At 33.7% G+C, this 15212-nt stretch overlaps 1 protein-coding gene across 1 annotated transcript in view; it reads left to right on the forward strand.

The window, feature by feature from the left end:
- EYS (eyes shut homolog) overlaps positions 1-15212 on the forward strand; it is a 900402-nt gene that overhangs the window by 431044 nt on the left and 454146 nt on the right. Inside the window, exons 23-25 of the mRNA XM_061989098.1 lie at positions 5462-5721; positions 14715-14811; positions 15056-15163. Of these exons, the coding sequence (XP_061845082.1) occupies positions 5462-5721; positions 14715-14811; positions 15056-15163 (465 nt within the window). The remainder of the gene's footprint in view (positions 1-5461; positions 5722-14714; positions 14812-15055; positions 15164-15212) is intronic.

The following is a 15212-nucleotide window of genomic DNA, read 5'->3' on the forward strand; positions in this document are numbered from 1 at the left end:
CCAGTATCTCACTATACTTACTGTAAAAAATTTCTTCCAGACTTCCTCCTATCATTGGAAGGACTTAATTCTCCTAGTCCTTCTCATGAGATTCAAAGGCTTGAGAGATGGGGAAGAAAGACTGGCATGGAAAACTGAGGCAAAAGAATGGTTGAGTACCTCATCTTTCTCCACTTTGGTTGGCCCCAATTCTTCTGTCTTTTTTTTCACAGAGGTACATTTTCTTTAATCTTCCTCTCCTAGATAACATACTTGTAAAAGTTCTTCTTATTTTTCTTTGCATCCCTTGATAAATTCAACTCTAATACATCCAGGTAATATCCTGTATTTTTCCAGGAATATATGTGCCCTATTTCATTGCATATGCATTCCTTTCTTCAGTTTGTCCATGAGGTCTTTACTAGCCCATGCTGGTCTCCTGCCTTCCTTTCCTGATTTCTTACATGTGGAAATCAAGAGCTTTTATACTCTAAGAAAAATGTACTTGAAGAGCGGCCATCTCTGTTCAGTTCCTTTGTCTCTCAAGATTCTTTACTATTGGGTTTCATCTGCTAATTCCTTAAACAACTGAAAGTTTGCTCTCCTAAAATTCAGGATCCTGGTTCTACTCATCAACTGGATCATATCACTCCATATTGTGAGTTCTGACAGGGCTTCAGCACTGCAGCCTATGCTGCCGCCAATCCTGACCTCTCTAATTAGTTAATGTGTCACATTTGATAGGTTACAAATGGAGACCTCTAGGAAGAAAATAGAGAAGGAATAACGGAAGTGATGATAAAGAGAAGCTCAGATAAATTCATCAGGAAGAAGAAAAGGCAAGAGTGGATTTTGAGGAGAACATCTATAAGTGATATATGAGAGTGAAGAACTAGTAAGACTAGAAGAGCATAAGGGAGAAACTCCTAACAGGGTTTTGTAGGTGAAAACTATTGGAGTATGTAAGATGGGTCAGATAAGTGCCTGAGAAAAAAAGCTCATTGAACTTTCTGAGAATAAAAGAAAGTCTTTATGGGAGGCAAGAGAGAGATAGATGAGCATTTAAAGCCTCTGTGGTGACTGGAAGGGCATATCTTTAGAGCTTTGTGGTGTGTGTTGGTGCTATAAATTCTAAGCTATGTATACATTGAAAATGAGCTCTCATTTTACTGCTTCAGATGATCCAGTGGTCTCCAATTTACAAGAAATAAATTCACTTTTCAATTCTTCAGGCTGCTAGTTGATTTGATTGGATGGACTAGACATTATAAACTTTTACTGTAGAATAGACTATTGTTGTGTGTATTGTATAATTAATAGGTCAACCTAAACTTCATCGAGCATCTTGCCATTTCTCAGCAAGATCCTGTCAAATAAAGAGGTCAGTGAATGATAGCTACAGCATATCTGAGGGTTCTTCTTAATATTCCTGTTGCTTTGATTGAATTGCTAAGGAAAAAAAAATGTTGTGCTGCATCTTGAATACCTTATTTAATTTAATCCATTTTTTTTCTGTAGAAATGTCTGCATCTGTGGCAAAAGCAAGTGTTTTGACTGATATTTTCTGAAAATTTGATACAAATACAGAGGACTGAGAAGACTGGTTTCTTCTGTTCTGTTGTAGATGTCTGAAAGCAAAAAAAGATCTCCTGAAATTGGTTCTGCTGTGATATAAACATCTTCATTACTGCTTTTGTCAAGCTTTGTCTATTTTCCAGTGCTTCTAACTGAGCTAGGTTGGAATGAGCTCACCAAAAGGATTTTCTAATAGACAGAAAATCACTTTAGAACTCTTAAGATTCAGAGTAGGTTGTTGTTTCAGTTGGCATGATGAAAAATGGCTTTGGTTCAGGGAAGATCTTGTCAATATGTGTAAATAAATGATGAAAGAGAGTGAAGATGTTGGAGACAGACTGTTTTCAGCGGTATCCAGTGACAGGACAAGAGGTAGTAGACAAAAATGGAAATTCAACTCTAAGATAAGAAAATGTCTTTTTAATGTGAGAGTGGTCAGGTGCTGGAACTGGTTGTCCAGGGCAGTAGTGGAGTCTCCATCTTTGGAGATATACTCTAAACAACACTGGACACAGACCTGAGAAATCTCTAGTTGGCCTTGTTCTGAGCAGAGGGGACTGCATGAATCTCAAAGTATTTTTCCAACATCAACCATTCAGAAACGCTTAAGACCCTTCCCTGTATTTGATTCCTTAAAGCCTATTAGGTAGAATATAAGGCAAGTGATACCAATATATTTTGCTGCAATCCGAGGAAAAAAAATAAAAATGGAGTTTCCAAGCAGATAAGAACCAAATAAGCCATACCCATAATATAGAGATAAAAGAAGTTAAAGCATTAACATTAGTCACGAGTACCATTCATGACTATAGCTTGTAATTTTTAACTGACCGTAATATTAAACAGGTAGTAAAATACAAACTCATACATATAGTTTATATCGTATATTTTTATTACCTTCTTTTATTTATTTCTGTTTGGAAAGCTTTCAAATCTATAGAGACATGTATGGAAAGTCAACAGATAATATTTCTGAAAGCTTATCTATATGTGTTGGAGGACATTTACTTATGTCATAGTCAAAACATTGTGTGAGGCTTACATTATTTAAATAAAATAAACATGAGTTATTTGATTTTGAATTATCAATGGAAATACTTAAATTTGATTATTTAGAAGAAAATATAGAGATAAAATGTTTTCATGGTTAATTTTTAAATATGACATGCCTTATTTAGGGATTTAATTTTTGTAATTTTGTGAGACTTTCATAAATTCCTTAATTATTTGAAGAAAAGCCTTGTAAAAACTAGCTTCAGAATTTATGACTATGTGTGAATAAAAATGTTGGTGGTATTTATTCTTAAGAGAAGATTAACTTTTTGAGATTAGCAATGATAAAATTGTTTCAGATGCCCAAAGTTATTTAGAGTTCTATTTGTTTAGCTTTATGTTGCTTTTATACTAAATATACATCTTTTAGATTTATTCAGTTTCTAAAAAAAACCCTCTGAATATATTCCAGGCAAATACAGCATAGGAATTTATAGACAATAGCAAACTTTTATGCTCAAAGAGGTTTTGATTACCGTTTCATTAATATGATAGTTTTTATACATATAACTTGCAGTTTTAGAGATTTTTTTATAAAACTTAACATTATTTGAACACCAAATACTGGGGAATTAATTTTAAAAAATTGATATGATTTTTAAATTATTTAGGAATAAACATAAAGTTACATAGGGAATGTCTGTGATATTTATAATTCTCTCTTTAGGAGATACACGCAAACTTTAATTGTACTCTGCTAGCACTCTTAGAAATTGTAATCTGAGTTTACGAGTGGTCTCATAAAAGCATATACTAACTCTTTTATTTCCTTGAGCATCCTAGGAATCAGTTTGATTTTTCTAATGTGAACGAAATAGTCATTTTGAAAAAGGTGGTTTGTTTAGATTTTGCTTTCTGACTAGATAACTTGCAAGAATAACAAGTCTATTAGCTTAACTGATAATCTACAGTTAAAAAAATTCTGGTATATCTTTTAATACTCTTACACTTCCTTACCTTGTTTAAATAGCAGTTCTGATACAGAAAAAATACTGTCTTTAATCTTGAAACTAGACCTCAAGGTAAACCCTTGTATATATCATTTAACATTTGATCAGACCATCAGAAACTTTTAGTATTATTGTACTCTTATCTATACTATGTTATTGTCTCCTTTACATTAATACTGACCTTTGCATCTCGGTTGGTAGTTGGGATGCATTCAGAGGAGGACTAGCTAGTTGTGTAGTGTAGGTAATTGCTGTTTCAGTGATCTTCATCTGACATAATGTTCCCTGTGGCCATACAAAACAGTTCTGATAACTCAAAGGCAGTTATGAAACTCATTAGGTAAAAAAAGTGAATGGAGCATGTTTTATGTTTGCTCCTCTGCCCCTCAGTTATACCCGTAACAGTTGAATCAGTTAAGAACTGAACCCCGTTCTCATAATCTGAAGTGAAATTGGCTCCATTTAATGAGCTTTCCAAGCTACAAACCACTACATATCACTTTGTTGTGGTAGTAATTTATTCAGAACTTTGCTTAAGAAGTCAAGAAAAAAATGAGCAGTTGTACAACAATCAACATCTAAAATATTTGATCTGATCTATTGGGACAGAATGTTCTTCTATATCCAGTCAGTGATTTGGAAATACTTAATTTGTAATAGATACTCATGCTTTTATAGATTGACTCCTTAGAAGAAAATTAACAAAGCAATGAGCAATGGGTGCACTGTTATTCAGCATTATTCAGTGAGTATTGCCTCTAGATACCAGTTTGAAGCTACCCTTGTATTGCAAAAGCAGATATGTTTGATATCCTTAAACACACTAACAAAACATGTTTATAACCATAGTTCCAAAAGTGTGATTTGAGTACTGTGACTGGTAAATAAGTTCTCAAATGTGGGTTTTGTCATAATTATTTTAAGAATGCCTGAATGTCTTTTGATAGTTACAACTATTTGTCTTCAAAAACGTAGTAACCCATTTTTTTGAATCCTTACTGCTAAAACGCTCAGAATTTTCAAATTATAAAGTTTCTTAATATTACCCATTTCCTTTCATGTGACAGGGAAATTAAACACCACAACCAACCACAGAGCATTAATTTATGTTAAATTTAGTTCTGTCATCAGTGGAAGTAACAAGAACATACATATTTTAAAGCCCATAGAGCTTGCTTTTTTTGAGGCTAATGAGGATTCTCTGAAAACTGTGAAATCAATAGCAAATTATAATCTTTGAATTTCTAGAATTTTATAATGTTTATGTTGTAAAGAGACATTTATCTAATTTATAAAGATAGATTATTTGCAGTCAAATGTAGTGTAAATTTTTGTCCACGTTTTCTGTGTTGTCAATAACAGGTGTTTACAACAACAGACATTAAAGACAATATGATGAAAAGAGGACCTTTCTATCACATATAGTGCCTTTGGGTTCCTACTTTTTCTTAAAAGTGTGTTGAATGCTACCTGGTGCATTTAATTTCAAATGCTGAAGTATCTAATTGACACCTACTACCATATATGTAAAAAAAAAATTCTGATACCGAAGCTTAAAGATATCTACATTCCATACTTGATTATTTGAGGTGTTGCTTCATCTTTAAGAAGATCCACATATAACTCTGTCAGCATTACCTAAACTAGGTGGTTCTCCAAGTGAGTAAATCCTGTGATTTAGAAGTGATTTTGCTTTTGCTCAGATACATCCTGGTAGAAGAATCTGAAGGTAACTTATTCGTAGTGCAGACTGATAAAATTGGAAGGAAAAAACTATGCACAGGGAAAAAAAAAAAAGATTTCAAATTTTTTTCTTTAAAATGGAGATAGTTGTAACAGAATTGACTGAATTGCTGATTTTCATTGTGCCACCTTGACAACTCTTCTTTAAAATTTTTTTTCAGATGCATGTGTACAGCAGGGTGGACAGGACCAGACTGTAGTGAAGATATAAATGAATGTGATTCTGAACCATGCTTGAATGGGGCCACCTGTTATGAATCTGTTAAGCCAGGACAGTTTGTATGCATTTGTCCTCCATTTTACACTGGTGATTTCTGCCACCAGCGCTTCAGTCCCTGTGAGCTGCCTTACAATCCATGCATAAACAATTCAACCTGCTTAGCACAAGTTGATGGAAATCCAATGTGCATTTGCAAAACAGGTAAGAATTTGTATAGTTAATCTTTTCTGTTGTCTATTGAGCTGCAAAAATGTTGCAAATATGTGTTGAATTTAATGCTATCTTCAGTGAAAGTAACAATTTATAACTTTCAAAGTACATGAAATCTTCATGAATTACAGTAGGTCTATTGCTTATGTTAAAAGACTGGTACGATAACTGTCAATTTGCCTACTATTAATTTCTTCTATTAGAAGAAATTACATAGACATACACTTGTCCAACAAAATTAGCAAACTAAATTGACAAAACAGACAAGCAGAAACAGACAAAATATATACAAATTGATAAAAGTACAAAAACTAGAGCAAATTGGAAATGGTTCATTTTCCTGCTGAGCTGTCAGGAAGGCCTGGCACATCAGGGGAGTAATCGTCCCCTACCCAATGGATAGAGTGGACGACTCTCTGTACACACAACAAGCAAAAATCACATCAGGTGTTGACAGCTTTCCTGGACCATGGCTTAAAAGACACAATCTCTACCTGGATGTACAAGAACGACTAAAGTGGAACCGAGCAACAGTTTAACTATGCAGAACACAACTGTTCAATTTTGCATAGGAATTGAAGGTTAGATTAACAAATTAAAATTAAAGTGAAAATTTAATTAGAGAGAGTATGATTATTGAATTTGGAATTTATGCCTGGTTGATAATAAACTATGAGCCAGCAATGTGCCCTCATGGCCAAGAAGGCCAATGGCACCCTGGGATGTATCAAGAAGAACGTGGCTAGCAGATCAAGGGTGGTTCTGCTCTCCCTCTGTTCTGCCCTGCTGAGGCCTGATCTGGAGTCCTGTGTCCAGTTCTGGGCTCCCCATCTCAAGAAGGACCGAGAACTTCTGCAGTGGTCCAGCACAGGGCCATCAAGATGATCAGGGGACTGGAACATCTTTCATATGACGAAAGGCTGTGGGAACTGGGACAGTTCAGCCTGGAGGAGACTGATGGAGAATCTCATTAATATTTACAAATATCTAAGTGGTTGATGTCAGGAGGTTGAGGCATCCCTTCTTCTGCTGTATCTGGTGACAGCACAAGGGATACTGAAAGGAAGCTGGAACACAAAAACTTTCATTTAAGCGTATGGAAAAACTATTTTACTGTGAGGGTGAGGGAGCCCTGGCACAGGCTTCCCAGGGAGGATGTGGAGTCTCCTTCTCTGGAGATATTCAAAACACACCTGAATGTGTTCCTGTGTGACCTGATCTAGTTGGTCCTGCTCTGGAATAGGGGTTGGACTAGATGATCTCAAAAGTTCCTTTCCAACTCCTGCCATTCTGTGATTCTTTGAATACATAGAAGTCATCAGTATTTATAGTTTGGGGTTTTTTAATATTAAGACAAATACTACCACAAGTTACTGATTTTTAAAATATAAAAGTTACTGAGGTGGTAAACATGTTGCTTATTGAAGTAGATTTTAGAAAAGTTACTTTTTAAAAACAGCTTTTAGTACAATGTATTGATTTTTAAACCTTTCTTAGCTATTACCTGTAGAGAGGCATGTAGTTCAAGCCTTTTCTTAACATTCCTCAAAAGAGTTTTTTCAAAACAGTTTTGTGCATAGTTTCTTGAAAATCTAAAGCAATACCAACTACAATTCTCATGGATTCTTGGAGCTTGCAGTTAGGCATCTTCAGGGAGTATCATGCATTGCTAATAAATCTTGGAAAGTTAAAAATATTTCAAAATTGAAAAGGCATAAAGGGCATAATTAATGAAATAAGTCATTCATGCTAAGCAAACTTCAACCATTTATTCAGGGTGCTATCAAAAACCAAAAGACAGTAAAATGCAGAAATTTAATTAAAAGTTGTTTATGGAAATCTATTACTGCAGTTGTCTTTTCTTTTATTCTATTTCTGTCTGTCATGTGCCTCCCTTTCTCTCACAATAAAACTGTCACAATTGCAGATCTGATCACAAAGGGAAGTCACACTGACATAAATTACTCCAGGATACCTGACTTAGTATCAAATGGCACCTTGCCAGTGGTTAAGAGTCCAGTCTTTAGAAGGTATAAATCTTTAGCAAGAGTTGCAAAGTGTATCTGTGCTTACCAAATTCTAAATATTATCTTCAGGAATCCATACTTGAGATGGATACAATAGGACTACAAATCCTGCTATTGACTTTGATACTTATTCAGAATAAAAAGAGAATATTCACTGACTACAGAGAGATGGAATTAAGATGCCATACTAGGGCAAAGAATATAAAAGCTGATGGAATAAAAATTATGTACAATCAAACTTGATGAAAGACATTAGCCTAGGACAGAATTATTACAGCAAATTGATAGGGAGATAATTAAGTCATGGTTAGTAGTAGCATAAGGCAAAACTACACATCTTTGTCTTTCATGCATGTTGGTGAGTTAGTTGTCTGGTTTTGATTTAAGTTTTTAAAAATTCTATAAACAGTATAAAAGTAGAACTTCGTTTTGAAATGTCTGCCCTAGCTGTAGAGGTTTACTTCCTGGAAAGAGTCAGATTATAACATTAATAATGTAAAACTAGGCTCTCATAGATTGCAGAACAGTGTCAGATTATGAGTTTAATTTAAAGTTGTCAATATTGGAAGGTTAAACAGCTATAAAAAATATGATCTCTACCATTGTTTGCCGATGTATTCATGATTGCCGGAATGTTATAGGGTAGACCATAATTGTAAAAGTTTAGAAATCATTGCCTAAGAGCAATTTTCCCAAGAAAGGTACATGTATATGTGTATAGCAAATATTGAATCCTGTCATTAGTTTCTTTTCAAATGCTACATACTAAATGCAAATGAAACAGAAGAGGAAATGACAACTTAGGACAAATAGCCATTTTTTTTTATTTTTTCATTTATCTATGTATTTTTCTGTTGCTAAAGAATTTTGTTCTTGGAATTAATAATAGAAATAAAAATTTCAGAGAACAATAGAGAAAGATAAGAAACATGAGCAAAACTATGGAATATAAATACTTTAGAAATATTTGTAGTTGAGCCTGATCAACTGTTCAGAAATTACCCAGAGTCTACATGAAAAGATCCAAAGAGAAACTCAACTGTGTACCTAAATGAACTAGCAAGTAAACTAGAGGATGAACATTAGACAATGCTGTTCTAAATAATGGCAAGGGCACGTGTTCCTTTCATGAAGGAAACTTGAAGGGAAAAAAGGAAAATTAAGTAAAAACGGTGCAGTTTTCTGAGAACAACTGGGTTCTAAGAAGAAATTACTGAAAAAGATGTATTCAAAGTGAAGGAAAACTATGACAGGGCATGCAAATACGGAGTGAAAGATCAGCTAAGATTATTGAATAGGCAACTTAATGATGAAACTGGAGACAAAAGGTAACAGTTATCACAGAGAAATGTGAAACCAGGGAAAATACAAGCACATAAATGTTACGGAGAATTAACAAGACAAAATAACTTGCCAACATAAACCATGAGCCAGAAGACATTTAGTGTTTTCTAATAACTTTTTTTAACAGTGATTTACTGTTCTGTGAGAATTATTAGTAGATATATCTAGGCACTAAAGCAAGGCAAGGTTAGTAGGAATACCAGATACCGTTGTTTCTGAGACAAAGACAGGAAGGGAAGGACAAGGTTTTTGAATTCAGAGGGTTTTTAGAATTACTGCTTCTTTTATGATGAGATAGAAACTAACCCCTTTTTAAAAAAAATAGATACGAATCTTCTTTCATTAGTCCAAGTAATACCTTGAACTAAGGATGTGTATTGCAATAGAAGCAATATTCTCAGGAAACATCTGTAAATACACCATATATTGCATATATATATAAATATATATATATTTATATACAGAGAGAGAAAGTATTCACACCAAAGTTTTACCTTCCCCTTTGAAAATATGGGTTATTTGGTGAGCATTTGTTAATTCTATAACATTTAATCAGTTAGGAAACTCAGAAGGGAAATTAAATCAATGAAATGTATTTCTTATCGAAACCAATACCCCAGGAAATCTGCATTAATTTGACCTCATGTAGATGTTCACAGTTTTACACTGAAGATGTATGCATACAAGTATACAGTATATATTGAGGTAGTCCCTCTGTTTTCTGTTTATGGTTGATGAAGAAGAAAGCAGTTTTCTGAGGTAATTCATGTCATCCAAAACCAGATAGAATCAAATGACTAATGCTATAGACATTTTTATGTCACTGTGCTTACTATATAGGCAATTTAGGGCAATTTGTTTACATGGTAGATGGACTGAATTCCTTACCAGTTGCTTGTTGCATAGATTTCTGTAGAAAATTTTGTAATCTCCAAACTTCTAGGGAACACACCATTTTAAAGAGGAGTGAAACAAAAGAATGGATAGAAGCAATTTTTGTCATTATAGCACACAAGTAGTCAAAAGTTTTGTAATTTTACTTGTGCTCACGGTATTTTTAAAGATAAAACTGGAAGCCAAGAAGCTGAAAACCTGGTTTATGCAATAGAATTACATGGGTCATAAGGTTGCAACCACACGTTTTAGAGTGTCTTGTTCTGGAGAAAGGAGTTCTGGAGACCTAAGGAGAGTACTGTGGCATCTCTAATGAGAAAAAACAGCTACACTTTGTACTGGAATTAGTCATCTTATTTTTTCTTTATCTTCCAAGTACTTTTACCAAACGCAAGATTTTATGATTCCTTTCTTGATGCTTTAAGGCAGTTTCTGAAGTCCTTGTTTTAATCAGTTCTTTCCAGAACTTTTCCACTCCTTTATCAGACTATTGATGACAACTCTTTCCCATGACACCTTTTTTTAATACAGTTTGTCCTGGCATTCTAATGATTATTTTTATTTGCTCTATAGTATCTCATGTCTAGAAGCTTTTAACTGAGACAAAATATTTTTCAGCCCGTGTCTCAGATAAGACTAAGTGAAAATTCTTGCAATGCCTAAAATTTATAGTATCAAGCAGAACTAATAAGCAAATGTTTAAGAACAGAAGTTATATAACTTAGAGATTGCCATTGTCAGATTTCTAAGCCCTTCAGCAACAATTTCTTATGCATGCATAATGTACAAAGGAAAATACCTTTTTTACAATATCTAACATTTCACACACCTTTCATTTTTTATATGCGTACCTACCTATGTTGTACTGAATAACCTAAATACCTGCACTAATAATTATGGGACCATTGTGATAGCTCTGCTGCTTACAAGCATTGATTTGTAAATGGTTCATGTGAGGAGACAAATATAATCCGTGATATTGTTATAATCAGAAAAACAGTAGAGAAATTATGGGAAAAACATCCCATTAGTCATCTGAGGCATCTGCAGAGTTAAATTCTATATTTCTCTGTAATGAAATAAGGAGATGAAAATGACCATAACTAATGGCAGATGTATAGCTTCTCTGTCTCGCATAGTCATGCACTTTGAAGCTCACAGAAATCCCATGGATAGAATGGAAACATGCAATAGCTGTTTCCTGTATTTCAGGGAAACAGAAGGAAAATAGGATCTCTCTCACCTTAAGTAACGACATTTAGGTCTTCATCCACCAATAGCCAAACTACCATAGGATGTTGGAATTTCTATAAACCCAAATAAATGTCTCATTCTACCTGCACATAAATTGTAAGCAAATTTGAGCATGCTGTCACAACCACTAGTGCTAATATTCAGTGTAAGAAAAAAATAGGGTTTGAGATTAGGTGACCTACTCTGGGATGTTCTCCATAGAATACAAATATTTTTAGATCTCAGGTGACTTACATGCTAACTGAACTGTTAAAAATACACAGAATTAAAAGAAAACTGTTGAACACAAAGAATTGTGATGGTTTGTCATTGTTTTTCATCTCCGTTATTTTCTGAAACTCTTATAGTTGCTGTTGCTATGAAACTTCCTCAAAACAAAAAGCTATATATTTTCCCTAAAATGATAAATAAAAGTTTTAAACAAATTCTGTCTCTTTCTATGATTTAATATGTGGATAATTGGTAATACCAATGAGATTCTGTTTATGTCTTTCTCTAATGTGACAGAAAAAACACTAAAATATATTTCATAAATAAAAACATTATGTTTATTTGTTGGACTTTACAATGACATTTGTCCAGCTAGAAAAAAAAATTACACTTGTTTCTTTAATTCCATATTCAAAATCTGGACCAGATATTTAATTAAATTAGAGAGGTATACAGAAGTAAAAATGTGAGCCATGTGATCTTCCCCATTGATTAGAGACATCTTTTAAAAGTTCATAATGGTTTGAACCAAGTTCAAATAAATAGCAATATGTTCAAAAATTGCATTTTTAAGGAGTCATTTGGATTTGACAAGTGGAAAAGCTAGCTTGCCAAGTATATGGTTGGAGGGCTACATCCAATCCTTTACATATGTTATTGATTTACAGTTTGAATCTTAAGCTTCACTGATTGTCAGTAGCAGACATTTAACTGTGCATATTACTACATATGCATGGTACTATACATGACTACAGTAACAATACATCGCAGTAGCAATACATCACAGCACCATTTGTCAACTTTTCCAGTAATGCACCACTTTACACAATAGTTTACTTAAAATATTTTTTTTACAGTTCAAACAGATTAAATGTATTCATAGTATGAACTAGAAATTAAGTTTTGTTGAAATCATTTAGTGAATGCTTTTTTACAAACTGCAAAGTTCCTTGCAACTGAAAAATGTTTATTTCAGTAAAGTATCTGACATGTTAAACATTTTAAATCATTTTCTCCCCTATTGTCTTTTTTCCTTTCTCTTGCAACACATGAAATAATTTGGGAACATATCTACATGACTGTAAAACTTGCATCCATAAATGATTTTTAATGGGAGTATCCAAGAAGATCACAGCTTTTTGTACAGAAGTTGTAGGTTGTACAAAACAACCTAATATATTACATTATTCTAAAAATTGCACTTACGTATCAAAATTACAAAAAAAAAATTAAAAAGTCTAATTTTTTTGTAACATAATTAATTGCACTGTGTATCTAAAAAAAATCCTCTAAATAGTTTTACCATTTTTAACAGTATATGTCTTTATGAAAATAAAGATTTACTTTTTTAGTAAAAATGAGCAAGATAATTTCTGTCAGCTGGCAAAAGATATTACACTGAATTTAATGTGGGAAATAGCCAGTAAAATTTTGTGACTTTTTTCTCCAAATTTATAAATAATTGATGAAGTAGCATAGCTACTGTGCGTTTACTTGCTTTATATCTTTTCAAGGTAGCTATGTTTTACTATGGGCTCAAAATGTGTAAAATCACAATTAAAAAATATGTCTAAATGGTGTTAAATATATTCACTTCAGTACTATTTACTTCAAAATGTCTATAAAACATCCACAGAGAAGTGAGGATGAGAAGCAGCATGATTAATAACCTTAATATTCCTGTTTATTTATTTTAATCTAACAGCTCTGGGTTTGTTTTCTTAGAAAGATACTATATAGTACCACAAAAGAATAAGAAACTATTCTGTATAAGTTGATAGTATTTTTTAATTTGTTCGTTGTTAGCTTCACACCCTTTTCTGATTACTTTATGAAACTAAAAACCATCTATATATCTTTCCATATATCTATCTATACAACTTCCTCTTTCAGTGTCTTTCTCTCAGTGAAGTTCTATTTCCTCTGTCTATTGACACAGCTTTCTACTCTGTAACAGAAGCTAGTTTCAGAGATGCCAAACATTACAAGTAAATTATAAGTCACAGATAAGAAAAATGGCTATAAATAATACTGCAGTCCTGGTCTCTCACATTCATTATGCTCTTCAATTTCTTACTCAAATCAGAGTTAAAGAAACATGACATTGTATTTTCTGGTCTTATTCAGTGGCACCAGGTTAGTACATGTCAAAAGAAGCTCTAACACTAAACATTGAATTAACATGTCACAGCCCAAGTTAGTCCTTTTTTCTTTAATCAAACTTCAGGCAAATATAGATGAAGGCTCCAGTTGCAGTATTAAGATGCAGATTATACATACTAGAGATAAGAAAATTATTGGGATTGTTCACTCTAGTTCATTTGTAAATAATAAGCTAAGACATTCAGAATATAACAAGTTCACCTGTGCTGAGGGAGCTGCTTCAAAGCAGTACACTGGGGCAGAGAATTTTTTCCCTAGTATGACAATTCTATCATTAAGTTTATGTAAAACTCCATACAAATAGTGGAGTTATATATACAAGTAAATATATACCCACTTCACACTCATGATTTTTCTGAAGAATAATGTCATAATAATACAAGTGACTATAACTGAAGAGTTATTTTGAAATACAGTCCAGGCTTTATTTTCCATCCTTTATTTTAAAGCATGTTAAGACTTCTTATGCTCTCTGAAAATTGACTTGTTGAAGCTAAGTAACAAAACTAATTGGAGAATGTTATTTTAGGATTGCATCCACTTGCTGCCTCTGATCTTAGAGTCAGAGAGCAGTGAGGGCTAGCTGCTTCAGAAGCAAAGGTAAGCCAGGAGTCTTATCAAGGTTACCAGGTCAGGGACTTCATTGCCAAGGCTACTATCTGATGGTATCTGAATGAGCTGTGCCAGTGATTGTCCAGGAACAATTTAATATGCCAGTTGTCTTGTCAAGGCTACAGGGAATTGGACAGGTCCAAGGTCAAGCTGAGGAGTTAGTCTGAAAGCTGAAGTCAAGAATGAAGATAAACAGACACGTGGCTAGGCATGTGCATGGCTACAACAAAGGTCAGTTAGATTCTAAAGACAAACAGCCTCAGCTTTGATGCTCCCAAGAGAATGGGTAGTCACTACTGATGCTTCTTTCAGCTCTTCCTTGAACAGCTTCAAGAGCAGATGAGGTTTCTCAGGCCCATCACTTGCATTTTCTAAGTTAGTCCTAAGCTTAGACAACCAAACTTCCAAGTGAATCTACATCTCTTGTAATCACACTAGGTAGTAGGATTCACTCAATCACAGTTGATATCTTTATTTCAGGATTTGAGGGTACTTACTGTGAAGTTAACAGTGATGAGTGCATTTCCCATCCATGCCAGAATGGAGGCCTCTGTGTGGACGGGGTTAATCATTACAGGTAAGTGTCATGGTTTAGCAAGGAGAAAGTCTGTGGCTTGTAACTAATAATGACAAAAATCTTATTTCCTGGGCTGTAGTTACCATAGTTTTGTGCAGCCTGTTAAAGTACAGCATTTTGTAATGATAAGAAGAAAATAAATGAAGTTTTGGAACCTCATAATTCATATCTCTCAATCTGCCATATTTTCCCCAAATAATTTTGTCTTAGAGTAAAAGTATTATAGTGACATTCTTTTTCCTAGATGCTCCTGCCAACATGGCTTTACTGGGACACTATGTGAAGTGGAGATTAATGAATGTCTATCAAGACCCTGCAAAAACAATGGAACTTGTCTGGATCTTATAAACAGGTTAGTAACTACTACATGAAAAGCAATTCTCTGATTTCTTTACTTATAA

Source organism: Colius striatus, chromosome 2 (assembly GCF_028858725.1).
Source record: "Colius striatus isolate bColStr4 chromosome 2, bColStr4.1.hap1, whole genome shotgun sequence".
Classification (NCBI taxonomy): Eukaryota; Metazoa; Chordata; class Aves; order Coliiformes; family Coliidae; genus Colius; species Colius striatus.